General features: G+C 52.4%; 1 protein-coding gene across 5 annotated transcripts in view; it reads left to right on the top strand.

The window, feature by feature from the left end:
• Positions 1 to 25,928, top strand: part of DLGAP4 (DLG associated protein 4) — a 193,252-nt gene that overhangs the window by 119,134 nt on the left and 48,190 nt on the right. For 3 of the 5 annotated variants that reach the window (XM_032420070.1, XM_032420073.1, XM_032420071.1), the window contains exons 6-7: positions 1,382 to 1,432; positions 4,151 to 4,391. In XM_032420070.1, coding sequence (XP_032275961.1) covers positions 1,382 to 1,432; positions 4,151 to 4,391 — 292 coding nt within the window. Of the gene's footprint in view, positions 1 to 1,381; positions 1,433 to 4,150; positions 4,392 to 12,370; positions 13,076 to 25,928 lie in introns of those variants that run through there. The other 2 variants (XM_032420072.1, XM_032420074.1) reach the window with 2 other exon arrangements.

Below are 25,928 nucleotides of genomic sequence, written 5' to 3'. Positions count from 1 at the left end.
CAGGCCTGCCACCTGCACTCTGTTCCCAACGGCCAGAGGGAGCTTTGTGAGGGATGTAAGGCAGATCACACCATGTCCCTGCTGCAAACCCTCCATGGCTCCCGCCTGCCCCCAGTGAAAGCCAGACTCCTTATTCAGCTGGGTGTGGGCCTGCCTCCCTCTGACACCGGGATCTCAGACGTTCAGCCACACCTGCCTCCTTTCTCCTCCTCACACACCTCACACACCTTGCTGTTTCCTCTCCCAGGAGCACCCCTCTCTCAGATCTTTGCTCAGCTGGTTCTTCTCTGTGTTTCCGGTCTTGGCTCAAATGTCACCTCAGGGGAACCTGCCCTATCACCCGTCGAAAGGATCCCCCAGGACACCGTTCCCTTATCCTGCTTGATTTTCTTGACAACACTATCACTGTCTGGAGTTATATCTGTTTATTTACTTGATGTCTGTCTCACTCTTAAGACCGGGAGCTCCCTGCAGGTGGGGACCTTGCCGTGTGGTTCCCCATGACGTCCTTGTCCTCAGCACGTGGGCACAGGGCACATGGGTACCTGCTGAATGGATGGCTTCCCTCCCTGTGTCTCCTATCCTACTGCGTTCTCTTGTCTCTCAGTCTTCTGTCTTTGTATCTGTCTCCCTCTGTTTTTCTCTCCCCTCATTCACATTTTTATCTGACTCCCTCTCGTAGGTCCCATATCCATGTTTCTCTCTGAGTCTTTCTCTTTCACACACCCCATTTTCACCTCTGCCTGGCCCGGGCATCTGGAACACTTTGTCCTTTGGCTCCACAAAAGGGTGCATGGAATCAGCCAGGCTGGGGACCCCAGCAGGTCTCTGCCACTCCCCTCTGCCCAGCACAGCTCTCTCCTAAGCCAGGGTCCTCTGAGCCCTCAAACCCTCACCCCTAGAAGCTTGAGTGACCCGAGCCACATATGTGCCCCTAGAGTCAGAGATGTCCCAGCTCTGACGGTGTCTCTGAGGCCTTGACTCCTGCCAGAAGGAGCCCCCTTCCCACCAGGCACTGGACTATGTAGGCCCTGACCAGGGAAGAGAAGGCTCTGGGCTCTGGGACTAATCTGTAGATCTGGGGGGTGGGGGGCTGCCTGCCTAGGTGAGGGGCAGCAGACAGGGCATCTCCCAGGGGCCAGACCAAAAGAAAGAAGTGTAAACAGCAGATTACAAAGCCTCGGTAGCACCCAGCCCCTGAAGGAGTGAGCCTCCCATCCCTGGAGGAAGCTAAGTGAGACCTCCTAACAGACTAGGCCTCAGCCAGTCTGAGGAGGACATTAGCCCAGCCAGCCACTAGTCCTCTTGCAGCCGAATCTGAATACCCTACCCCAGCCCCCAGCCTTGGTCTCCCCATAACCCCACCCTCTCTTTCCTGCAGATTTTTGGACAGGCCTCCCTGATCCCCCAGTTGTTTGGCCATGAGCAGCAGGTCAGTATGCTTGCCATTCTCTCGTACCCCAATCCCAGAGTGCAGGGCTAGGTCTGAGGCCTGGCACCTGAGGGGTCCCAGCCCCCGGCCCCAGCAGGTGCCGGCAGCGCCAGGGCCAGGAAAGGCACCGCCCGTGAGCATGGAGTCGAGGCTCACGCTCTGCCCTGACCTTTCCCTCACTGACCCTTTCACTTCACTTTTCTGCACCTCAGTTTCCTCTTCTCAAAAATGGGAAAGAATGGGCTAGGTCCTATGGATGGGGCAAGAAATAATCCCAGGGTAAAGGAAAGCGGACCCTGGGAGTCTTCTAGCTAGGGAGACTGTTTTAGTTGGACACGTTGGCAGCTGGGGGCTGGTGGTATTGGCCTCCAGGTCCCAGACCTCAGATTCCCTAACTTTTCTCCTTTCTTGGGCTCCAACAAGACCTTTAAGGATGTTGGGGTGTTGGCATGAATGCAGAGACTTTTCCATTTTATAGAACTTGGTGGGGTGGAGCTAGTCCTGGCCCTCTGGCTGTTTGCCCTAAGGGTGCCCCCTTCCTGGGCACACCCACCCTGCCCCGGAAGTGGTCCTCTCCTCCTTCCCAGCTCCAAGACCAGAAAGAGGTGCTGAAAGGGGCTCTAAGCTCATCCCCTCCCTGTGGCCAGGAGTGGACAAGTGACCCGTCCAAGGGGCAACACTAGGACTGGCCCCTCACCTCCTGATTCTAGCCATGGATGCCTCATGTGCCTGCCTCCCATGTTCATGTCACAGTTCTTCTCAAACACAGTGTTCCAGAGGGTCTTTGGGGAGCCCACAGGGGACCAACTGACCTCTTCCTCCGCTAACTTCCACAAGCTTGTAGTAAGGATGTGATGTGTTAACATACAAAATTCCAGGGTGTTCCCTGCACACAGTAATTCCTCAGTGACACACATACCAACAGCTCTGACCAGCTGGCCTAACCTCCCAGAGCTCGGAAGCATCTTAACCAATACTTACAAATCCTTGCCCTCACCCCACGGAGCTTCCTTTAATAATAGGGACAGGTCACCAGGTGCTTATTCTCCCGACTCTGTTCTCAGCATGTGATATGAATGATCTCATTTAATCTTGACAACAATCCTATGAAATTTGGTCTCTAATTAGCCCTTATTTTATAGATGGGGAAACTGAGGCACAGAGCAGTTAAGTGACTTGCCCATATTCATACTGCAAGGAAAGATGGACCCAGGGTCGAAACTCTGGCAGTCCAGTTCCAGAACTGTGCCATGCCTGCAATCCCAAAGCAAGACCTCATTGCCCTTGGCAATCACAAGGGCCTCTCAGTGTACTTCAGGTTACAGCCGTGGAGGATAAACACCTGTCTCTTTCAAACCTACTCCAAATGAATGTTGGGTATGCCACATGGCCTACATTTTAATTTATCAGTGTTGTCCGACAGAACTTTCTGTGAAGATGGAGATGTTCTGTACTACACGCTGTCCCGTAACGTGGCGTAAGCAAGTGAAATGTAGCTAGTGTGGCTAAGGAACTGAATTTTTTGTTTAATTTAAATTAATTTAAAACCTAAATAGCCACATGTGGTTAGCTACTACCATATTGGACAGCACAAATTTAGACCTTTCCAAACGTATATGCTCCAGATTGGGTGGTGATCCATCTAGTCATTTTACCTGATGCAGTGCCAGGCATTTCATTTAGATAGGAAACACTGACCCAGAGGATGGTGATAGTCGGAGGTCACACAGGCAGAGCTAGCCCCAGGCACAACTCCATCTTTCCTCCACATGGTGCTCAGTCAATTTCTGCCCCCTCCCTTCTTGCCCAGGCTTCCCCTCAGGACCTCCACTCAGTGTCCATCCTTTGCCCGCCGACTCCTCGGCTTATACTCTGTGGTCTCCAGTTACCATCATGGCCTGAGACCTGGGTCAAACAGACCCTTCCAGAACCCTTGGAGAGTATATGTATGGTGGGGCCCTGTATGCTCACACTCTCAGCTGCAGATCTGTAGGATCTTGGATGGCCATCTCTAGAGAGACACTTAGAAACCATCTAGATAAGGTTGAACTAGGAGTAAGATGACAAATAGTATGTATGCCACCATTCTGCATACTGCCCTGGACATCACTAATCAATCCTCACTGCCACTACCCTCGTTCCAGTTTTCTCTTCTCTTACCAGACTGTCGCATCAGCTTCATCTCTGGCCTCAGCCTCCATTCCAGACTCCCTTCCCAATATTCATTCTGTACTCCAGGGCTAGACTAATCTTCCTTAAATTCATATTTGGAGTATTGATTCAGCCACTTCCTCACTGGGTACACCTGGCAAGTATCTTCCCCTCACTGGCCCTCAGTTTCTTTGCTTGTGAAAGTAAAGGAATTGGACCATAAGATGGTAATTATCTAGCACACCTACTGCCACCTCCCATTCCAACATTCAAGGTAGACATTACTAATTGATGATAGCCTTCTTTGTGGCTGAATTCAGATGTGACCTCAGGATCTATCAGTTGATCAGTGTGAACACACAAGATCCACTAAGTATCCTTAGTTTCTCCTGCACTGTAGACATGGGAAAATTGAGGTCCAAAGAGTGAGATGTGAGGAAAGGGTGAGCTGACTTGAGCCGCCCCCCGCCCCCGACTCTCCAGCCCTGCCGCTGAGCCAACCACCAAGCATCCTGTCCCTCCAGAATGGGCGCTGCTGGCCCCTGATGCCCGCCTTTGCCCGGCTAGGTACGGGAGGCAGATCTGAGCGACCAGTATGAGGCAGCCTGCGAGTCTGCCTGCAGTGAAGCGGAGTCTGCAGCCGCCGAGGCACTGGACTTGCCGTTGCCCAGCTACTTTCGCTCCCGCAGCCACAGCTACCTGCGGGCCATCCAGGCGGGCTGCTCGCAGGAGGAGGACAATGTCTCCCTGCAGTCCCTCTCCCCTCCGCCCAGCACTGGCAGCCTCAGCAACAGTCGCACGCTTCCAAGTGAGTACTGAGATTGGGGGCGGGGGGTGTTTGTTTCTCACAAGGGAACCCCCAGGGACCATTCCTGGTGGACCAGATGTGGGGAATGCCGGGGAAGAATCCATGGTGGGCCAGCCAGGGTTGGAGGGATAGTTAGGAGCACAAGCGGGAAGGCTTGAGACTGAACTTCCCACCAAAGGACAAATTGGAGCTCAAACGGGGGTCACAGAGGGAGATGTCATCACTGGCAATAGGGTGAGGGGGTCAGAGAGGGCCCCTGCTTTGGGATCCTGACCCTGGCTCAGAGCAGCCACCTGCTGGTGGGCAGGGCTTACTGAAGCTGCACCTCCCTGTTTGGATTAGTTCAGGTAGGCGAACCTATGGTGAGGTTAGAACCTGCAGGGAAGAGGATGGTGTCTGCACTGAGCCTTCTCAGCGGAGTGGGTTTGCAGGTGTCTCTCATGTCCACAGCGACCACCTGTCCTTCCTGACACTTGTTGTAAGTCCTCCGGTGACAGTCTGTGCATGATCAGAGAAAAAGGGGAACCCCGCGTCACAGAGTAAACCATGAAAACCAAGACCAGGGAAAATCATAGACTATTTCTGGTTTAGTAGAGAGAGCTTCGATCTTTCTCTGGCTAGCTAGTTTTCCTCTGGGAGTCTCAGTTTCCTCATCTATACACTGAGGCATAAGCTAGGCCCCAGAGAGTTCTTGGGGAGATGAGATCAGGGAGTGTTCAGGCAGGGCCTTGCACATGGTGGGAGCTATTATTGTTGCTTCTCAGACATGACTCCGACTTTCCTGGCAGTCAGAAGCAGTTGGGATTGGATTGTTGTAGGAAAAGAGACATGTTTCAAGTGCTCAGTTGGTGTTTGATGTAAATAAATGAACTTGAATCCTATGCATATTCTGTACAAAGGAAATTAGTCTATCGAATGAATGAACTTGCCTTTGCAGGGGGCAGAGCAAGAAACGACTTTCTCTCCCTACTGTCTTTCCAATCCTGGGTGATTTCTGGGCAGATCCCTGAGCTTTTCCAGTCACTTTTAGACCGTAAGGAATAGTCTCATTTTTCGGTGTTAAGAGTCAAGTCTGGCCTCACTGCAAAGCTTCAGTCTTACCAACCTCAGATCTCATGCTTCTGCAGGTAAAGCCTGACTCGGGCTATGAAGCCCACAGGAGGGAGCTGGGCATGGTGGTCATTGTCGGCTCTGTCCCTTGTTCACTAGTGGCCGTTTCTGGTCCCTCCAGGTGGCAGGGGAAGGTAGCCAGCACAGGTGTTGTCCGATGTTGGGACTTTCTGGATGACTGAAGCCACATGCTGGCTCTCTCTGCTAAGTGATGCTTTTGGAGGGCCTTACGGTGCCTCCGGCCCTGGCATAGGCAGTCCCCCTCCAGCCCACTGCTTCTTATTCCCCCTCTGTGTCTCCATCTGCTGGTCCCCCTCCTCCCCACTCAGCTTCTCTTCGCTAAGGGACTTGGCCTTGCTGGGTAGGCATCTTAGACAAAATCCTCTGATGACAACTCCAGCCTCACTTTCTTCCTTTACTCCCATTCTACCTGTGTGACAATGAGGCCCTCACCCTGGGGAGCTCTGGAAGTATGGGCTTCTATGCTACAGCCCTTCTTCCAGACCTGCTGTCATGGGTAACCCTGCCAGTCTCTATTTTAAAGGTCTCCTAGCAGATGCTGAGGCCTGGTTGTAGGGCCTCCAAATTGAGGGGATCCCTGCCAGGCTCTCCCAGGCACCCTGCTACAGTCCCCCTAGGAGCCTCAGGTAAGGGACCAGATTCCCCCTATCATCAGGCCCGTGAGATGTTCTCTAAGCATGAGGTGGGCCGGCAATTTTCTTCAAATAGACTCATCCTCTAATCTTCCCCAAACCAAATCACTCATGAATGGACTAAGGATGGGTCATGGGCTACACGTCCCTGTATTGGGTCCTTGGGTCTGCTTGGGTCCCTGTATTGATCAGCTATTGCCACAATAGTGCTGCATAACAAAGAACCACAAAATTAGTGTAATACAACAATTAACACTTATTTCTTGCTCCCACATCTGTGGGTCAGTGGGAACAGTTCTGTCCCACATCTCTCTCATCCTCCTCCTAGAACCAAAGGGTCCTTCCGGGGTCAGTGACCCAACCAGGGCATGTTCTTTTCATGGTGATGGCGGAAGCACAAGAGAACAAGCCTAAGGACACAAGCACATTTCAAGGCCTCTACGTACATACTATCTTCTAAAATTCTATTGGCTAAAGGAAGTCATATGACTGAGCTCAAAGACAGGGGATAGAGAGGTACCCTCCTACCTTTGTGTAAGAAACTGTATTTTTCTGGCAATGGTGTGGATACAGGGAGTGGTGAAAAATTAGGGTTAATAATTGAATCTACTGTAGTCCACTCTCTTGGCCACATTTATTCACGTTCCTCTCACGTAGAAAATACACTTATCTGGTGCACATGGGTGGCTCAGTTGGTTAAGCATCTGACTCTGGTTTCAGCTCAGGTCATGATCTCAGGGTCGTGAGAGCGAGCCCTGCGTGGGGCTCTGTGCTCAGTGCAGAGTCTGCTTGAGATTCTCTCCCTCCTCCTCTGCCCCTCCCCGTGCTGGTGCATGCGCTCGCACATGCACACTCTCTCTCCCTCTCGTTCTCTAATAAATAAATAAATCTTTAAAAAAAAAAAAACACTTATCCTCAAGACCCCCAAAGTCTCTTCCAGTCGTAACAGTGGGATCTCATGATTTATGTCGGGTCTGGATGTGGCTCCTCCTGATTGAGTAACCTAAAACCTAAAAAGAAAAAGAGGCCAAAAATTCTATCAACCACAGCCCCCCCCAACAGTCTGTCCTCTATGGGTGATCCAGCACCTGGCTTTAAATATAGGGAGTGGGCCTCCAGTTATTCTCAGTTTGGGGGCTGTAGTCCAAACCAAGACACTCAAGAAGATATCATGTAGCAACAATACCTCACACCTACTCAGACATGTGTGCACAAGTGCACCTACTTACAGACATACATGAAGTTGTAGACCCTTAGACCTCTGTATGATATGAAAAGTTATAAAAACACATGCCACATGGATATTCCCCACATGCGCACACATACACGTAATCTCTACATACACCTGCATACACACTCACACACGTGTGTCTCTTTCAAGACTCATGCCCCCTCCACACCTGTGAGGAAATCATGCCTCTAGCAGATTAGAGCCACCAAAAAAATTCACCCCCAACATTTTCCAGGTCAGCCCTCCCTCAAGTCTCCACAGTGACCACTACATACTTGCTCGTCTCTCCTCCACCCTCCGATCCCCTCATGCTCAGGAGGTAAACCTACCTGCCTCACAGGGAAAACCAAAGCCACCAGATTTTCCAACCTGTGCCCAGAGCTGCAGCTGGTCCATACGGTACCTTTGTGCTGGGTTAGGAAAGGGCACTCCCCCCAAGACACTTAATTGCCGTCTGTTGGAAAATTGTCACGATGTATAATTTTTATTAGAACAAGGTCTTTTTCTGCCATCTGTCACAAATTTGTCATGATAAGTATATAATTCAATTATGTCTGTATTGTAAACAGCACCCGCCCTATATGTGGCATCCTTAATCAGTGGAAAACTTGCACAACCATCCATGGCAATTCTGCCCATAACGACCTCCCTCCATATAGACCCACACCAACACCAACACACAGGCCCACCCTATCTCAGCCACTGTTGCCCCGCAGGGGTCACCCCTGCTCAGAAGGCGGCCTCCTCTCCTCAGCTCTGTCTCTAGGAAGTGAGAAGTCCAGGCCCCAGGTACACACAGACCCCTAGGGCTGTTCTGAGCCCCCAGGTTGCTGAGGGGTATGAAAGCTCTTTGTCACTCGCATGTGGGCACGTATGGACTCAGGCCATATGCAGGCAGGTGGGTGGATGTGGGTGAGGAGGGGTTATTGAGGCAGTGAGAGCCCGGAAGGGGAGGGCCTCTCTAGAGTGGCCGTGGGCAGAGCCTGGAGCTGCCCGCCCACCCACCCACTTAGAGCTCACCAGCTTCCCAGCTGCCAGGACTGCTGCCACCACTCCTCTCTCTCCCTCCCCCCTTCTGACCCAGATTCCACATTCCGGAAATAGCTCTGGCAGGTGACTGGCAGGCAGGGTCAGCTCCAGCTAGGATGGTGGGGGAAGCAGCTTGGCTATATATATGTGCCCCTCCCAGCCAAAGGGCCCACCTGGAAGGGGCCACAGGGGTGCCATCACCCCACAGTCGGCCCCATCCTGCCTTCTCTCACCCTCTGGAAAAGAGAAGAAGAAAGAACAAAGAAGACTCTCCCTCCCACTCCCTCCCTCTACCCAGCTCCCATTAGTGCTCATTCTCCTCTCCTCCCTCCCTTTCACCATCCCTTTCTTCCAGCTTCCTCTGCCCTCTCTCCCACCTCCTTAGCCTTTGGTTTGCCTCCCTCAACCCTGTTCCCCTCACAGCCCCCCGCTTCCTCCCCTCCCAGTTTCTGGCCGTCCTCCCTCCCTAGCTTCCCCTTCTGTGTCTCTCCCACTCTCTCTGAACCACAAGGGAGGGTGTGGCATCACCCAGGGGCCTGGGTGGCACCCCCCACCCCCCAGCTCCTGCCAACTGCGCTCTCTGTACCAGCACATGATTCCATGTGCATGTGTGTTTACACACACACACACACACACACACACACACACCAGGTTACACACACACACACCAGGTTACACACACTGGGGGGCTCTCCCTGCAGTCCTTGAAGCTCTAGGCTGAGCTGGGATAGGTTCCTGGCCCGGGATACATGCTTGCTCTTTGCTCAGGAGCCCTGAGATCTAGTTTCCTCCTCCTGTGTCACTCTGGGGGGTTCCAGTCCCTCCCTATGCTTCAAATTCTCCATCAATGTTGTGAGGCTTGAGTTTGAGGACCCTCTTCCCCGCCCAAATACTTCCCATCCAAGTCATCCTCTGAGTCCCTTCTTTGTCCCCTCCCCTCTCCCCCAGAATGTTCCCAGTTTCTCCTCTGATTCACTCCCTCCTCCACAGAGGAAGGGAGGCTGACAAAATTCCAGTAAGCAATCAACCCTCTGGTCAGCCTTGTCCCCCTGCAGCCCTCCCCCAGGCCTAGCCGTCCACAATCTCTGATTATTACACTATGGGCTCCTGTCAGAATGAACACTCCAGTTCCCAGAGTGTCAGGGCTGAGAGGAACCTCAAAGACCATTATGTCCAGAGATTGCAAATAGATTTCAACTCCTGTGTTCATCTCTGATCCCTGGAGCCCAAGACTGAGATTTAGTTAAGCAGAGAAGTGTGCCACCATCGACTGGTGATGTCTGCTGTGGCCAGAATATTTACACATATCTGACATTCCTGAGTTAACTCAGTTTAACCTCACATACGTATACATATACACATGTAACACAACTCTTTCAAAGAAACTACAGCCTAGAGAAGGTGAGTGTCAGGTCAAGGTCACCCAGTTAGTAGGTCAGGGAGCTGTTTCCCATCTGGGTCTGCCTGACTCCTAAGCCTTGAGTTTCCCATTATCCTGTGGGCAGGGGAGCCATCCAGGGTCCTGGTAAAGAGGTATGGCATGGTTATAAGAGTTTCCGGGAGAATTACATGGCAAGCTGGCCAGGATGGGTTGGAGGTCCAGGCAAAGCAGTGAGGCCTAGGCCTCACTCCTCCTCACTCCAGGAGGCCTTCCCGGAGTCAGTGATGAGGGGTCAGAATTCCCTATTGCTGTACCTCTGCACAGAGGCACTGAGCAGAAGGCAGGCTTCCTCCCAGGGCTCTACCAAGCCTTGGTCCAGGACATTCCTGGTTAATCGAGTGCCTACTGTGTGCCTAGTGCACAAATCATCACCCTTCTAAATCCTGTTTTTAGGCAGACCCATTGAGCCTTCTGGGGGAAATAATGACTGGGCCTAAGGACTGGTGGGCAGGCTATGAAGCCAGGATCGAGATTCGTGAACAAGGGTCATGACTAAGGTGCTCAAATGGAACCATGGAGCTCCTACTAAGCAGTGGTTAAGAACATGAGCCTTGCAATCAGGCTGCTCTTTCATTGGACAGATGCTTATTGATCACCTACCTACAGTGGGCCAGGCCATGCTCACCCGGGACACAACAGTGAACGAAACAGAAACCCCTGCCTTCGTGGAGAGTATATTCTGTTGGGGGTTGGGGGTACAGACAAAACAATAAATAACACGTAGAAGCATATGGTTCGTTGGAAAATAGCCCAGAGCAAGGCGAAGGGTTGCAGCACAAACAGGATAGTTAGGGTAGACCTCGCTGAGAAACAGATGTTTAAGCAAAGACTTGGAGGAAGCTGGGGAGGTATGCCAGGCAAGGAGGAGAGGTCCTGGGGCAGCAGGGTGCCTGGTGCACTGGAGCAGGGGCAGGGTTCTCTGTGCCTGGGGCCGAGCAAGACTGAGCCTGGCTTGTCCTTGAATTTTTCTAAATAAGTCAATTTAAAGATGAATGCTACGTGAATAGCACAGGTGTAGCATAGTGACTGTGAGTAGGACAGAGTAAGCTAATACTTTCAAAGTGCTTAGCATAGTGTCTGGCTTCGAAATGGCTCAATAATCCTCATTTTCTTTTGTTATTAGTATGCCTTTATACAAAAATCGCTACAGTGGTATCAGAAACACTGTATCATCTCACTAAGATTCTTTTTTCCATTTTACATTTATTAAAGAGATGCACAGAGAAGGTAAGGGACTTGCCTAAGTCACCCAGCAAGGCAGGTCAGGGAACAGGAGCTGGGTCTGTGGATAGCAGACCTGCTATAGCTACAGTCTGGAGAGGTGAGGCAGTAAGTAAACGACTCAAGACCAGGACTAAATGAGAATGGGGAACAGGGCACAGAGAGGTGCCACGAGACATGAAGGGAGTGATGGACTTAGGCAGCGCCTACTGCACTTTGCCCTTCAGGGCACACTGAGTGTGTTGGTTTTATTTTTGCTGAAGAGGAATCGAAGGCTCAGGGAGGCTGAAAGAGCATCTCGTACAAGGTCACACAGCTCTCCAAAGGGTGAATCAGGATTCGAACCCAATCGGGGGAGGCCTCCGTCTGAGGACAGCAAAGGGAGGACGGAGGGGAGGGGACAACTAGAAATACTTAGGACGTAAAGTCCATAGTACTTGAGGTCTAATTTGACCATGCAAGGTTGAGAAGACCAGCCCTGGATCCTTGCTGTGACCCTCAGTTTCCCCCAGTGACAGCGAGGTGTCGCCATGGTAAGCTAGTGCTAACTCGCACCGCTCCTCCCAAGGCACGGAGCATGCGTCCCGTTCCAGCTGGAACCGGTTTGCGGGGCGGCTCGAGGGGCGGAGCTCCCAGTGCTCAGGCATGCGCGTGCCGACGTGGGCGCGCGCTCCCTCCCACCGTCTGTCGGCCTGGGCGTGGGCTGGCTGAGCGCGCCCAGCGCTTGCGCACCGGCCGAGCCGCGCGCGCGCGCGCCGGGCCACGTGCCGAGCGGGCTCTGCGCGTCCCCGCCCGCCCCGGGAGTCCCGGGAGGCGCGCGCGCGCGCGCGGCTGACGCGGGGGGCGGGGCGGGGCGGGGCCGGCGCGGGGCTTTAACACGAAGGCCCCGCCCCTCGGGCGTACAAAACCGGAGCCTCGGGCCGGGCCGCGTGAGGGAGGAGGGTGAGTGCCCGCCGCTGGCCGCAGCTGCCGCCAGCCTCGTCCGTCACTCCATCCGTCTGTCCGGTCCACGCCGTCGCCGCCGCCGCCTCCTCAGCCCGGACGCCCGGGGCCCGCCCAGCGTCGCCCGGAGCAGCCGCGGCCCCGCGAGGAGACGGGCGCCGCCCCCGCCCGGCCCTGCCCCCGCCCTCCTCCCCGTCTGTCCGTCCGTCCGTCCACCCGCCCGCTCGCGCTTCCGTCCTTCTGTCCGGCTGCCAGCCTTCGGGCTGGTCTCCCCGCTCCGCCCGCTTTGTCTCTCCCTGGCTCGCTGTCTCTTTGTCTCTGCCCTCGCGGTGCCTCACAGCCCCTCCCTCCCTCCCCGATCTCGGGTCTCCCTCACAGCGCTCCTCTCATCCCTCGGAGCCTCCCTTTCTGGGCGCCCCCGTTCCTCGGGACTCCCCCCTCACGGTGCCCCCCATCTTTGGGGGCCTTTTCTTCAGAACACCGCCCTCCGCCACGGCTCCCCTCTGAGCTTCCCGCACATCCTTTGGGGGGGGGTCCTCCCTTCCATCTGTACCCTCAAATCCCTGTGGTCTTGCTTCTCTCTTAGCCCTCATTTCCTCGGGGTTTTTCCTCTCGGTGCCCCCCATACACGCTGGGATCTCCGAGATCCTTGGGGTCTCTCTCCTTGGGACCCCCAAAAGCTCTCCAGCTCCCAGACTTCACCCCTCCCGGCCTTCCCTTGGTTTGTCTCCGTGGCTGTCGCTCCTTGTTCTCTCTCAGGCCTCTGTGGCCCCCCAGTTCTGGGGGTTGGGGTCACCCGCTTTGCTCTCCCTGCCTCTACCCTCACATCTGTCTCAGTGGTCTCACCACTTAGTGGCTCTTGTGCTGAAGGCCCCCTTTCGAGCCTGCTCCTTTCCCCAGGGCTCTTGGCCCCCTTGCTTTCTCTGCCCCTGCCCCCTGTCTCCCCTGCTCTCTGCTCCCTTGTCTCTCCCTTTCCCTTTCTCTGTCTTTGCCGGTCTCTGGGTCTCTGACCCCCCTCTGGCCCTCATGGCTTTGTGTCTGGAGCTCTTGAAGCAATGTGAGTGGTGGGGTGTCTGGGTCGGGCCGGAGTCCGCCCGCAGGCTGGCCGCGGCGAGGCTCCATGGGGTTGGCGCTGGGGCTGGGGCTGGCGCTGGGGCAGGAGGCTCTGGAGCCTCCCAACAAAGGGGCAAGGAGGGAGGGGCCGCCCGTCTGGCAGAGGTGGGAGTGGGGGGGCCTTCTTGCTCTGAGGCTTCTGCTTTAGTTGCTTGAGTGTGTGGAGGGTGCCACGGGCTGGACGTCCTGCCCTCTTGGTCCTGCATGGCCTGGCACTTTGTGATCGCTTGTGGGCAGGCCTGGGCTATTTTGGAGTTGGCAGGATGTGATATCACTTGGGCGTTTATTTAGACCCGGCTGGGGGTGGGGGCTGCGTTCTTGCCAACTTGAGTAATGAAATTTTGCAGGGGGGTGCGGCCTTTAGGCAGCTGGGCTGTAATGTTTGTGGCCAGAACTTTGCAGGCCACCAGACTGGGCAGGTGAACAAGATTACTGTGCTGCTTTGGTCTTGCTGAGACTCAGGATGAGGGGAGAGAGGAGTTCTTGATCTGACCACCCTTGACTATTCCGTTTGATGATCTAAGAACTCTGGGCCTTGATTCTGCCAGCCTCAAGCTGTGTCAGACCCTCGACCTCTCCAAGCCTCAGTTTTCTCCATCTGTAAAAAGGGAATAATTGTGCTAGTCTTACCAGGTTGTCATGAAAACCAATTGTGCTAGTCTTACCAGGTTGTCATGAAAACCAAATGAAAGGTCTGTAGACATGCTTTGTGAAGTGTTACTGTGCCTTTAAACTGAGCCCACAGGGAAAGCAGCTTGTCCAGGGTACACGGCTAGTTCATGGCAGAGCTAGGACAGGGATCCAGCCCCAGGACTCCCCACAGAGTTCTTTACCTTTTGCTCCATTGCCACCTGATTATTCAGGATTACACCTGCCCTTCCAGTGGGGTAAGGAGCAAGCTCTCCCTTATTTATGCCCTGATTCTTCTTTGTCAGTTTGTAAAGATAAGCAGGTGTGCATAGCTGGATGTCTGTGCTGGGAGACAGTTGGATTTTCCATGTTCCATCCCATTGTTGTTTGAGGGTGGGCCCTGCGTGGCCAGTGGCACTTGGGAATAAGGTCGGTCAGTTTGTGGTTGTGAACCTCGGCCGCTTTTCCTGCTTCCCTGTAGAGTGGGGGAACAAAAGCCTCAGCTGGGAGAGGCTCCACAGACCGCGGTGGGGGTGGGGGTTGCTGTCAAGGAGCCTAGGATGTCCTAGAACTTTGGAGCAGGAGATCAGCTGTTAGAGCACCCTTGTCTTATGGATGAGGCCCAGAGAGGCCAGGGACCTATACAGGGTTGAGCAAGGACTCTTGGTCCTGTTCCATGGCACTGCCTCTGAGGAGGTCACTGTCAGGCTGGTGTCACTTGCTCACTGGTATATAATGACAATTTCTAACATCCATTGACCTTTTACTGTGGGTCCTGTGCTTGACACACTACTCAGACTGTGTGCAGTGGGGAGCAAGAAGGGCTTGGTCCTTGGCCTGGAAGTAGGGGGTTGGGATTCTGGTCCTCACATCTACCACTCTCAGGGAGGCCACTTTCTCCTGGGCTTCAGCTTCCTTACCTGTAAAATGGGAATAAAAATCTTTGTCGTAAAACTGATTCTGAAATCATAGAATTCCTAAAGAAATTCTGTGAGGCAGAATGCCAGGGTTCTATTCCTGGCTATGCTAAGATGCAGTGTGACTTCAGACAAGTGTTCCCCTCTCTCTGTATTTTTCTTTCTGAAAAATGAGGGAGTTGGATAGCATGGTCTCTTCGGTGCTTCCAGCTCTGACATTTCAGGATTCTAAGGTAACTCAAAGGCCACCTATTTGTACCTACATCTCATCTTACCTGTTAAAGGTGTGCCTGATCACAGAACAAGAGGGAGAATGTGTTGAATACTGCAGGGTATGTGCTGGTAGGAGAGAGATCCTGTCTGGGCAGAGGGTTCAGAAAACTTCCAGGAGGAGGCAGCGCTGGAGTTGGGCCTCTCTATACCAGGCATGTTCTGCCGCTAATACAAACTGTTACAGAGAGTGGAATTCATGTGGGATTTAGAGCCGTAAACACTTGGTTTTAATTGGTCTCCATCATTCACTCCCTGTGTAATCTTGGGCAAGTTACTTTCTTTGGGCTTCAAGTTTCCTCATCTGGACTCAAGATAATCATATTTACACTACAGGATTGTGGTGAGGATTAAGTGAGATTATATATTTAAAAAATACCAAGTACGCAGTAGGCACTTAATAAATATGAACTTTCATCTCCCAGTAATATCTGGATCACTTTTTTCTTTGTGGGAACAAGACGGACCCAGCTTCTCCCCGCCCCCCCCCCCCCCACACCGACCCCCTGGTGCTGAGGTTCAGGTAACAAGGAAAGCACCTGACTGTTGTAGTAAATAATAGGAGTACTCCTCTAATCTCTCGCTTGCTCTGTGAGCCATTGTGTAATCTGTCAGGCGCTTTCCTGGCCATTGTTCCTCACAACAGTCCTGGGAGGAAGTCAGAAACCACTGGAGTTCTCTCTGCTTCACAGGTGAATGGAGAATAGGGGGCCCAGAGAGGCACGAGGACCTGTTCAGGGTCCATGGCATGCCAGTGTCGGGGTGGGCTTGAGCCCAGACCTCTTGACTTTTCTTCTCCCACAGCCCACAGCTTTGCTCCAGATGTATTGCTTCTGTCTGGTAGCCTGCCCCTCAGGCCTCCTTCTCTAGTCTGGCATCTATTCTGTAGGGAGGGTTTGCTTGACATTTCCTCAGCCTCTGAGCTCATCCCAAACTTCAGCGGGACTAGCCTGAGGCTGGGCGGGGACTGAGTCACCACCTTTCCTGGCTTTCTCATCCTCAGCAGCTACCAGACTCACCCAGAGGGCCAGAGACCTGCTGGTTGTAGGACAACCGCATGGCAGGCTTTCCTCCCAGCAGCTCAGATTGGCTCAGGGAAGTCTCTCCCTGGGCTTCTAGGGAAAGGCTGCAGTGGTGGCTCCCCAGGGATCTGGAAGCACGAGCAACACTGAACAGCTGTCGCCTGGCCTTTCCTGCTCCAACCCTTTATTTGTGCTGTACCCTCCCCCTGTGGTACCTTCTCTTCCCTCTGAGGCCCACATTGTCAAATGCCACCACCTCCTCCAGGAAGTCTCTGATTGCTGCTCTCGAGTCAAACAGACTGAATTCTGTCCCAGGTCCATACTTGCTAAAAAGTGGTTGCTTCACCTCTCTGTGCCTCAGTTTCCTAATATATATAAAATTTAGGTTCCTTATCTTTGTAAAGTTTAGGTTCCATCCCCAAAGAGTCTCCTTTGGCAGATCTGGGGGCAGGAATCAACTTTACAAGTTCAGCCCTCTGGAGGAGTCTGATGCTGAGAACCTGTGGGCTGCACTCTGGGCAAAGCTGAACTGAGAGTTTCCTGGGTTGGTATCACAGCTTGGCTTGTCCCCACTGCATGACCTTGGATTGATCAAATTTCTGCACTTCAGTTTTCTTTTGTCATATTGGGATGGAAATCCCTTACCCGTTGCCAGGAGGATGAGAACTCCCTCGAGAAATGGGCACCTTTATGCTCTGCCGCCGTTTACCAGGTGTCAGGGACTGTGCTGGATTATCGGTATCACTGCAGCAATCCCGTGATGCAGATACCAGTACTTTCCTCGTTCTACAGAGGAGGAACCTGGCTCCTCCTCATCTTTGTTGTGGGCAGGGTTGGTTGTTTCCAGAAGCAAGTCACCCTTTCCTTGCTCAGCCCTGGCAGCAGACACCTGGCCAGGGTGAGGGCTGTGGAATTGAACACCTGGGCAGGAATGCAACCGAGTCGTCAACAGGAATTTAATGAGGTTGATGAGGTGTGCAGTCTGAGTGCCTCTCAGATTCCCGGGTTCCCCAGTCCTGGCTGTAGCTGCCTCCTCTTCTTCAGGTTGTGTTAGAATCAGCTGGTTCTTCACCCATCCACTCCTGGGAACCAAGGCTCCCTTAAAGACAAATAATAATCTGTATTATACAGCTAAAAGATTATTTCTTGTTTCACAGTGAGGAAGCAGGCCCAGGTAAGGGGAAGGACAGGGGCGTGCCTAGGATCCCAAGCCAAGACCATGCCAGAGCTGGGCAAGAACCATAGCCCTGCCTGCCCACCTAGGTCTCCATTTCTGTGTATCACTGGCCTGGGTCAACCAGTGGAGAGAGGGAACACTGAGGTGTGGTTTGGCCAGTGAAGTTTCCTCACAGGACAAGAGCAGGAGAAGTGGTCCCAAGTGTTTGGAGCTAGACTTGGCTCAGCCTGGAGCTGGTGGGGCTTGGAAAGCACTTTCTGAGACTTGCCCTCCCAGCCCTGGGCCAGGCTCTGAGAGGATGGGAAAGAACAGACAGGGCCTCTGCCCCTGGGAACTTATGGTCTGACAAGGGAGACAAGGCCCACAATTATGAGAGACTGTGTGACAGTCTGTAATTAAGCGTCTGCTGAGGAAAAGCATTGTTTGAGAAGGAAGAAGTGAGTGTGTGCCAGAGGAAACAAGAGCCCTCTTGAAGGGGGCTGGATTTGCAGAGACAGAGGGTGGGGCTGACATTCTAGGGAATGGTTTGTGCACAGGCAGGGGTGTGGAGGCTGGAAGCTAAGCATGTATTTAAGGAAATAGTGAGTAGACTGATTTTGCTGATGCATCAGGACTCTGGATGAAAAATCTGGGAGAGGCCAGGAAGTTGTAGGCAACATTGAACATCAGCTGAAAAGCAGAGGCTTTGGGGAGCCATGGAAGGTTTTAGAGCAGGGGTAGCACAACTGGAGGAGTTTTTTTTTTTTTTTTCCAAGAAGGTGAATCAGGCTGGGTGAATTGGAATGAATGAAAATGATGACAGAGAGGAAGCTTCGCAAGCATCCAGATGAAAGGAGAGGGTGAGGTTTGGGTGGAGCCAGGAAAGGACAGTTGGGCTAGCAGAGGTTGTTGTGCTCCCTCAGGAGAGCCCATTCAGGAGTTTGATGGGCCAGAGGGTGTTGCTGCTTTGGGGGAGGAAATAACAGTCTGAGCAAATTGCTTGTACACCTGCTCTCTGCCAGGCTCTCTGCCATGATCCATGGCTGCTGTCAGAAATCCTTACACCAAGCCCGAGGCAAGTGGGCTTACCATCTCCCTTTTACAGATAAGGAAAATGTGGCTCAGACCCAGGGCTGACTGTCCGCAAACCCTGACTCTTCCCACAGTTAAGCTCTGCTTCTTGGAAAAGAAACTCTGACTGTTAGGGTCCTAGGAATAATCTGAGCCTTCTTGCCCCTTGAATTGGGGGCACACAAATACCTCCCCTAAAGCCTAAAGCCTTTACTTTATAAAGATCTGGAAAGTTGGGACTGGGTGCCAGTTTAGAATTTCTTCAAGGCAGGAGAGTCAGGGAAGTGAGGGGCCTTCACATCAGTTTTACTCGCCAGGCTGTGAGCAGCCTTCAGAGTCAGACCTCATATGTGTCTAGCCCAACAGTGGGCACATCCATGACTAGGTCCGTTGGGATTCTCAGCCAGCTGCCACCGGAGAGGGTGTTCCTTTGCCCAGCCAGAGGAATTAGCCACCCACAAAGGCAGGAAGGGACTTGTCCCAAGTTGCTCTCGGCATTGGAGAGCCAGGTGATGGAGCCCAGTTCCCATTTTCCGGGCTGCAGCCAGGGATACCTCCTGGGCAGAGAGAAGGAGAAGGGAACTGGTACTTACCGAGTGGCTTCCATGGGAGGCAGCAAGGGTTGGTCCCAGTGTGCCTGTAGGAAACTCATGGCTTGGCCATTCTCCTCTCTGTGTCCTCCTGAGCTGGGCCTTGGGTCATGAGGCAGAGCCACCACATGGCAGGCACAGCCTCTGAGCTCTGCGCACCCCCCCACCTTGCCTCCAGTAAACACCCCCAGGATCCATATGCCAGTCTACTTTGGCAAATGTTCTCTTAAGCCCAACCGTATGCAAGATAGGATTGTAACTGCACCCCTCTTTTTCTTACCAAAATCTAGACAGAGGCTCTAATAGGGATTTTTGTGCTCCTTTCGATCAGACACAGCCTGAGAAAATATTCAGACATTGGAACAGTGGAGTAGAGCGGCCTGTACTGTCCCTTTCAAGTGTAATAATTCATTTGAATAATGCTTTGTCATTTGCCCCGTGCTTTCTCATAAATTTGACCATACACACATATATTCATTTTTTATCTTATTTCAGCACATTGGTTCTGAATCCTTAGTATTTGTTGAGCCTATTTTTGATTTGCAAAGCACTTTCATCCACCTAATCTCAGTAGATTTTTTACAACCCTGGGAGGTCATTACTATGCTTGTCATCCTTGTTTTGCAGAAAGTGACTTGACCAAGGTCATTCTGGGGTTCACCGCTGAGCTCATTTAGTCAACCAGTACTGGAGTGCCCGCTGAGGGCCAAGCAGTGAGCTGGCCCTGGTGCTACAGGGGCAAGCAGAGCAGGCTTAGAGACTGAGTCACTCACCTCCCGGCGTTCACAGGATCAGTGAGGTACAGCCAGGACCTTCCCCAGCACTCCTGCCCTGCACACTGGGCTCTTTCCTCTGCAGACCCCTGTAGTTTGGGCCTGTGGCTTAGATCTAGACTGTTGTAGCCCGTGAGCCCTCTACCTAGAGCATCATGGTAAAGCAAGCCAAGGCAACAGTCTCTGCAAACTGAACTTCCAACGTGACAAAGAGGTCTTCAGTAATGACTTAATTATTAACAAGAAGGTGAGGAAGGGCATCTCAACAGAAGGCCATCTGCTCCTTCTCTTGGGGCGGGGCGGGGGAAGGTTGCCTGAGGGCCGCTGTACCTAAGATCCTGGCCTGAATTTCCTCTAGCCTCCAAATATTTGATGACAGCACAAGTGTGGATCCCTGTGGCCATGTGCGGAGCTGGGGACCCTCCCTTGCCTCCTTTAATATTAAATGAGATGAAATAAAGGCAGATCCTAGGATTTCTGGCCCAGCCCCCTCAGGTCCCATGAATGGGAACCAAGTGTAAGAGAGGTAGGGACCTGTCGGCATCTCCTATTGAGAGAAACAATCCTTCCTCTTTCCCTGGCTTACCAGCCTGGCATCATTTCCCCACTGCTCCCTGTAGGAACTCTCAGCTGAAACGGTTCCACATTCAAAGCCCTCTTCAAATCCTCCCTATACCTTAAGGCCACGTTTTTCCTGAGTCTTCTCTGACCTTGTCCCCCCTGCACAGAGCCCTGCAGTGTCCAGGCTGCCTCCGGCTACTCTCAGAGGCTGGCCACCTGCTCTACAAGGCGGAGTGGCAGCCTTTGAGGAGACTCCAAAATCCAGATGCCTGGGCCCTGCCCCCAGGGACTTTGATCCCCAAGCCATAGAGAGAGGTTTCTATGGGTAAGCATTTTGCTGGAGTTATTTTTATGTATAGAAACTACGTTTTTATTGAAAAAGCAATACATGTATGTGTTTAAACATTTCAAACTTTGCAGAAAAAAGTGCCCAGTGAAATATGTGTGTCTCTCCCACTCTCCACTCCTAGAAGATCACTTTGAACAGTCTTGATGTTTCCTTCCAGAAATACTCTTCATATGCAGGCAGCTGTGTCAATAACATTCCTTTCTATTACACAAACGTTTGGTAGCATATTCTCTCCCTACAGCCTACCATTCTGTACTTTGTCTTCTTTACACAAGTCTGTGTCTGTTGTAGATGCACGCAGGTCCATGGCCCCCTTTTCCGTGACCGTGTGACAGTCACACTGTTGGATGGACCACCAGTCGTTTGTCCAGTCCTCTGCTGGAGGATGTTTAGGTTGTTCGCAGTCCCGCTGCTGTGAGCAGTGCTGCAGCAAGCGCCCTTGCCCACGTGTACGTCTCCGGGTCTGCCTGCAAGAAACTTGTTACAGAGAGTCTGTGCACCTAACATCTTGTGAGATAGTTTGAATTGCCTTCTTTTGCATTCTGAAAATGTGTATTTTTTTTAAAAAGTACCCTGCCTTCCCTAGATTCAAGTTCATTTCCTTAGTGATTGGCCCAGACAGGGAAAGGGGCTTGGCCAGTGTCACTCAGCAGCCCCTGGCAATGAGGTATTTCCAGAGGAAGGGGTAGCTGAGAGGAAGTGAGGAATGAAGGGAAGAAATAGGCTGGAGGGGACTCTGTTACAGGTACCTGGGGACCTGTTGATGACTTGGTCTCCAGGGAGAAACATCCCCCCTCCCACACTGCATCCTCCTTCCTGCATTTCTTGGGCGTGGGCTGCACGGGGCCAGTGAACTCATTCATTCAGGAAATATTCACTGAGCTCCTGAATCCCAGTGCAGGCTGGGCCAGTAGGTCCCTGCCCTTCTCTGAGCCTCAGTTTTTTCATCTGAAAAGTGGGGAGGTTCGTCCGTGCCTTTCTCATGTCACCAGGCTAGTGGGAAGATTTGGTAAACCAGCCAGTGGGGAGCCCCCATAAAATAGATTATAGTGGTCTTAGCTAGACACTATGCCAGGCACCTTGGAGTTGCTGAGTGTGATGTTAGTTCCAGTCCTGGGTGGGCTGCCTTCAGTCTTAGCAGATGGCCTGGTCTGCCCTCAGATTGGGAATTTGGGGGCAGCCTTTGGTGGGTGTCGCCACTTGCTGTGCCGGGACAGTCAGGCTCCTGCCTAGGATGCATTTGCTCTGCCCTAGGATGCTGGAACTCTCCAGGGCCCGCCTCAGGATGAAGGTGATCAGATGACAGGTGAGGAAGAGGTAGTCAGGGAGGCCAGGAGGGTCCACACACCGAGGCCAGTTTTGTCTCCTCCAAGCCAACAGAAAGGTCCTTTAGCGTCCCTTACAGGGCATTTCTACGGCTCCCTCTCTGCCTTCAGCGGTGGTAGGGATGAGGAAGGAGAAGTTCTCTAATTTTTCTAGTTCAAAATGACTAGTTTAAAATCACGAGCCTAGTTCCTCCCTCCCATTTTATCAATGGGAAAACTAAGTCCTGGAGTTGAGGGCCTCCTCCCAGGTGAGTGGGCAGCCTTAACTGGAATTAGAAGCCAGGGGTTCAGCCCTCCTCGGCCTTACCTCTCCCCATCCTTCCCACATCGTCCCAGTCTTTAGTTTCACTTTGGGGTTAAAAACCAAAGTGAAAGAGAAAGGCAAAGCCGGAAGCAGCTGCTTCAGACCCAGCCCAGTCTGGGATTGGCCCTGGGGGACCCAGGCCGAGCTGGCCTCCCAGGAGGGGGGCAGGCCTCTTCTCCCTCTTGCTCTGGAGGCCCGGCAGTGGCTGGGAGCCCAGTAGGGCCCCGCGGGAGAGGCGCCAGGCTACAGACGCGCTGGCGTTGTGGCCTGCTGCTGTCTGGGAGACGGCCAGTCGGACGGGTTCCCTGGTGAAAGTCAGCCTCACCCGGGTGTGGTCACAGGTGAGGAGCCTTTTAAACGCCCATCCTTCCGGGGCAGGGTTGAGCTGGGCCTATGCTGGCCTAGGGAAGAAATCCTGGCTTCCCAAAACCAGCTTTCACGGAACAGTTCCACTCTTCTTGAAGGTAAGAGCTAGGGCCCTGTCTCCACTGTGAAGACTTTTAAACTTTCGGTCACTGTGGTGGGGGGGGCACTTACCTCAATTCCTGGCGTTTTCTTAAGGACCCAGGCGGCCTGAAAGCCTTTTTGCTTTCTTGGTTCCAGTCCCAGCCCCAAGAACTTGGCGAGGACAGGGCTTAGGGGAGCAGGAGCCATGGCTTCTTCCTGAGTTTTTAGGTGACCTCAGGCAAGATCCTCTCCAGCTCTGGGCTTCAGATTCCCCGTTGGTTTCTTGGCAGGAGGAGTTCCTTATAGCTCTGCTGTTCAGTTGAATCAGTTTTGGTCCCTTGGAAGCTAGCGAGTATCTTAACACCTGATTTGGTTGGCCTGGGTATTTCAAAGATTAGCTGTTATCTAACTCGCTGAGGTCTTGAGTTCCTATTTCTCTGTGCTTTTTCTAAGAAAATTCTCAGACTTGCCAAAGCAGATACAGTATCAATTTTGTTCCTTCAACAAATACAATTTCTGTGTACCTCTCTTGTCTGCACAATCACAAGGTCCCCAGACACAGAGCCATTTTGGTTCAAGGCTGCTCCCTGAGGGCACACACTGAGCCCAGGGTGGGAGATCGATCAGGTGGGTCCTCGGTGAAGGACTGCATTGATGATCCACACCTGGCCATGCGCCTCTGGAATGCAGAAAGCTCGCATTGATAAAGCCCAGCTGTAAGGCTGAGCCAGGCACTGGGGGAGGAGCCCAGAGGTGCAGTCAGGAGCTTAGCTCTAGTGTCCTACTGCTGGGGTTTAGATCCTGGGCAGCCACTGAGAGCTGTGAGACCTTGGGCAGGTTCCTTAACCTCTCTAGGCCTCAGTTTCTTCACTTTCAAAATAGAGCTGATAATATTACTGACATTAGTTTCAATGTGAGGACAAGAGAAAAATGTGTGTAGCGCACTGAGCACAGTATCTGGTACAGAGGAACCACTGAAAAAATGTTAGCTGCTGCTATTACATCCAAGGGGAGAGAGAAGACGTGAAATAGCTACAGACTGTCTATGTCCCATGCCTGGAGACAGCGATGTAGGTGGACTGGATGGGGTGTTTGGAAGGACACCAAGTTATTGTTTGCCAAGTGCAGGGCTCTGATAGGGACTCTGGAGTGAATCAAGGCAGGCTTTCGGGAGGAGGTGGCCTTCAAAACCTCAGAAGCTGGGTAGGATCCGGATGGATGGAGATTTTGAGGAGAAGACACCCTGGGGTATGGGCGCGCCCTTCGTAGGGGAGAGGAAGGTATTGTGGGTTGGGGAGGGATGGCAGGGGTTGGCTGCCCAGGGGCCAGGAGAGCCGAGATCAAGCTAGAATGCCTGCCGAGGGCCATTAGAGTCCATCAGGCACTCATGGCCCGGCACTCAGAGCCAGAGCTTGTCTCTGGAGGGTCATCACTCCTCAGGCCGGTTTCCTGCTGGGGCCCATTACTGAGTGTGCTGTGAAGAGATTTGTGAATTCCTGCCTCTCCTGGAACTTTCTTGCCTTCCCAGTCTTCCTACACTTCATGACATGGTATTGCCCTGCACAGCGGTGTGGTAGCAGTCTGGAGGGGCCTGCCTGCCTGGGGGCAGTTGTGGGCCAGGGTGGGGTAGGAGGAGCGGGGCTTGTCTGACAGCACCTATACAAGCTGGCTGCCTCCGCTCCTGCTTCCCCTGCAGTTTCCTCAACGGGGTCACACATAGCCGTGCATGGGGACAGTCCGGGGAAGGGGGCTTGGGTTCATCCCAGCCAGTTCCTCCCTCCTCACCACCCGACCTCCAAACAGCCACCACCTCTTTTTCCAAACGGTCAGCCATTCCTGTGCTCAGAGAGCCCGGCGCTGAGCCCGGGGGAGGGGAGAGAACAAGACACACTTGGTCTCTTTCCTCAGGGAGCTTCTGTCCAGCTTGGAGTCCCCATCCCAGCAGGTGACAAATACGCGAGATACTGTCTGCTTGCGGGAAGAGCCCTGAAGGAAACAAATAGATGCTGAGAGGGACCTATTCAGAGAGGATGGGGAGGGCAAGTCGGGGAAGGTGAGGTGGCCAGTGGAAAGAGGCAGTCTGGCAGAGTGGGAACAGCAGGGGGGTCAGGACCCTCAGGTGGAAAGTGTTTAGCATATTGAGGAACAAGGAGTGATCTGCAAGGTCGGGCAGGGCCTCATCATCTCAGTGACCTTGTTTGCTCTGAAGCAAACAACTTTGCCCTGTAGGAGCCCAAGGTGTTAATGGATTAAGAGGTGTTTTTGGTTTTGTTTTAAAATTAACATCAGAACTCCCAAATACTTACCTTCTGATTGGTTTTCATCCTAATCCCTAAGTCATCAAGAAAAGGCTTCTTCAGCACTCCGTATTTTTTTTTAAAGATTTTATTTATTTATTTGACAGAGAGAGACACAGCGAGAGAGGGAACACAAGCAGGGGGAGTGGGAGAGGGAGGAGCAGGCTTCCCGCGGAGCAGGAAGTCCAATGTGGGGCTCGATCCCAGGACCCTGGGATCATGACCTGAGCTGAAGGTAGACGCTTAATGGCTGAGCCACCCACGGGCCCCTTCAGCACTCCGTATTTATTGCTCACTTCCTCTCACATACTCCCTCACAGTTCACGAAGCTTTGTTGCTTCTTTTGGCAGTTTGTTTGTTTGCAGTTATTATTGCTGTTTTTAGAGGTGATGGAACAGAGAGGTTAAGTGACTTGCCCAAAGTCACACAGCTTAATCAAGATTTGAAGTCTTGGGTCACTGTTCTTTCTATTCTACCACACTACTGTGTAAGAAGGCCAAAGCAGAAGTTTCTATTTCTTTTTAGCAAGGTTGCAATTCTAAAATCACAGTTAAAAAAGTTTTGGTATAGAATGATATAATAGTAATTGTGTCCAGGCAGTGAGATTAGAATGACCTTCCCCTCCCCCTATTTTCTATAGTTAATTCTTTTTTAGTTTAAACTTTTTATTTCCACACACTCTCCCATCCAACTCTTTTCCAAGGTTTTGATACCATCACTGTCCTTAAGGACCTCGGATCTTCCTTATTTTCTATTTGAATTCTTTCTTCTTATTTCTCTTTCTTGAATGTCTGAAAAGAGAATGCAGGCAGATTATAGATCAGCCTCTGCTCACAAACACATTTAACTCAAAGCAGAAATTTTTAAAGTTTATGCATATAGTAGTTTTAAATATTTTATTCTGTAACTTTTGGATTTGGGGTGTAAAACAGCAATTTGATAATTCAGCTCATTTGTAAGGAATCCCTCAGTAGACTCCTCGCTAGCCCCCCCCCCCTTTTTAAGCGATTTGGGATAAAATGCACATAACAACAGTTTGCCATCTTACCTGTTTTGAAGTGTACAGTCCAGTGGCAGTAAGTACC

Source organism: Phoca vitulina, unplaced genomic scaffold, assembly GCF_004348235.1.
Source record: "Phoca vitulina isolate PV1807 unplaced genomic scaffold, GSC_HSeal_1.0 scaffold22, whole genome shotgun sequence".
In the NCBI taxonomy this organism is placed as follows: Eukaryota; Metazoa; Chordata; class Mammalia; order Carnivora; family Phocidae; genus Phoca; species Phoca vitulina.
The sequence above is the reverse complement of the archived record's forward strand: the minus strand, read 5'-3'. Positions and strand labels throughout refer to the sequence as shown.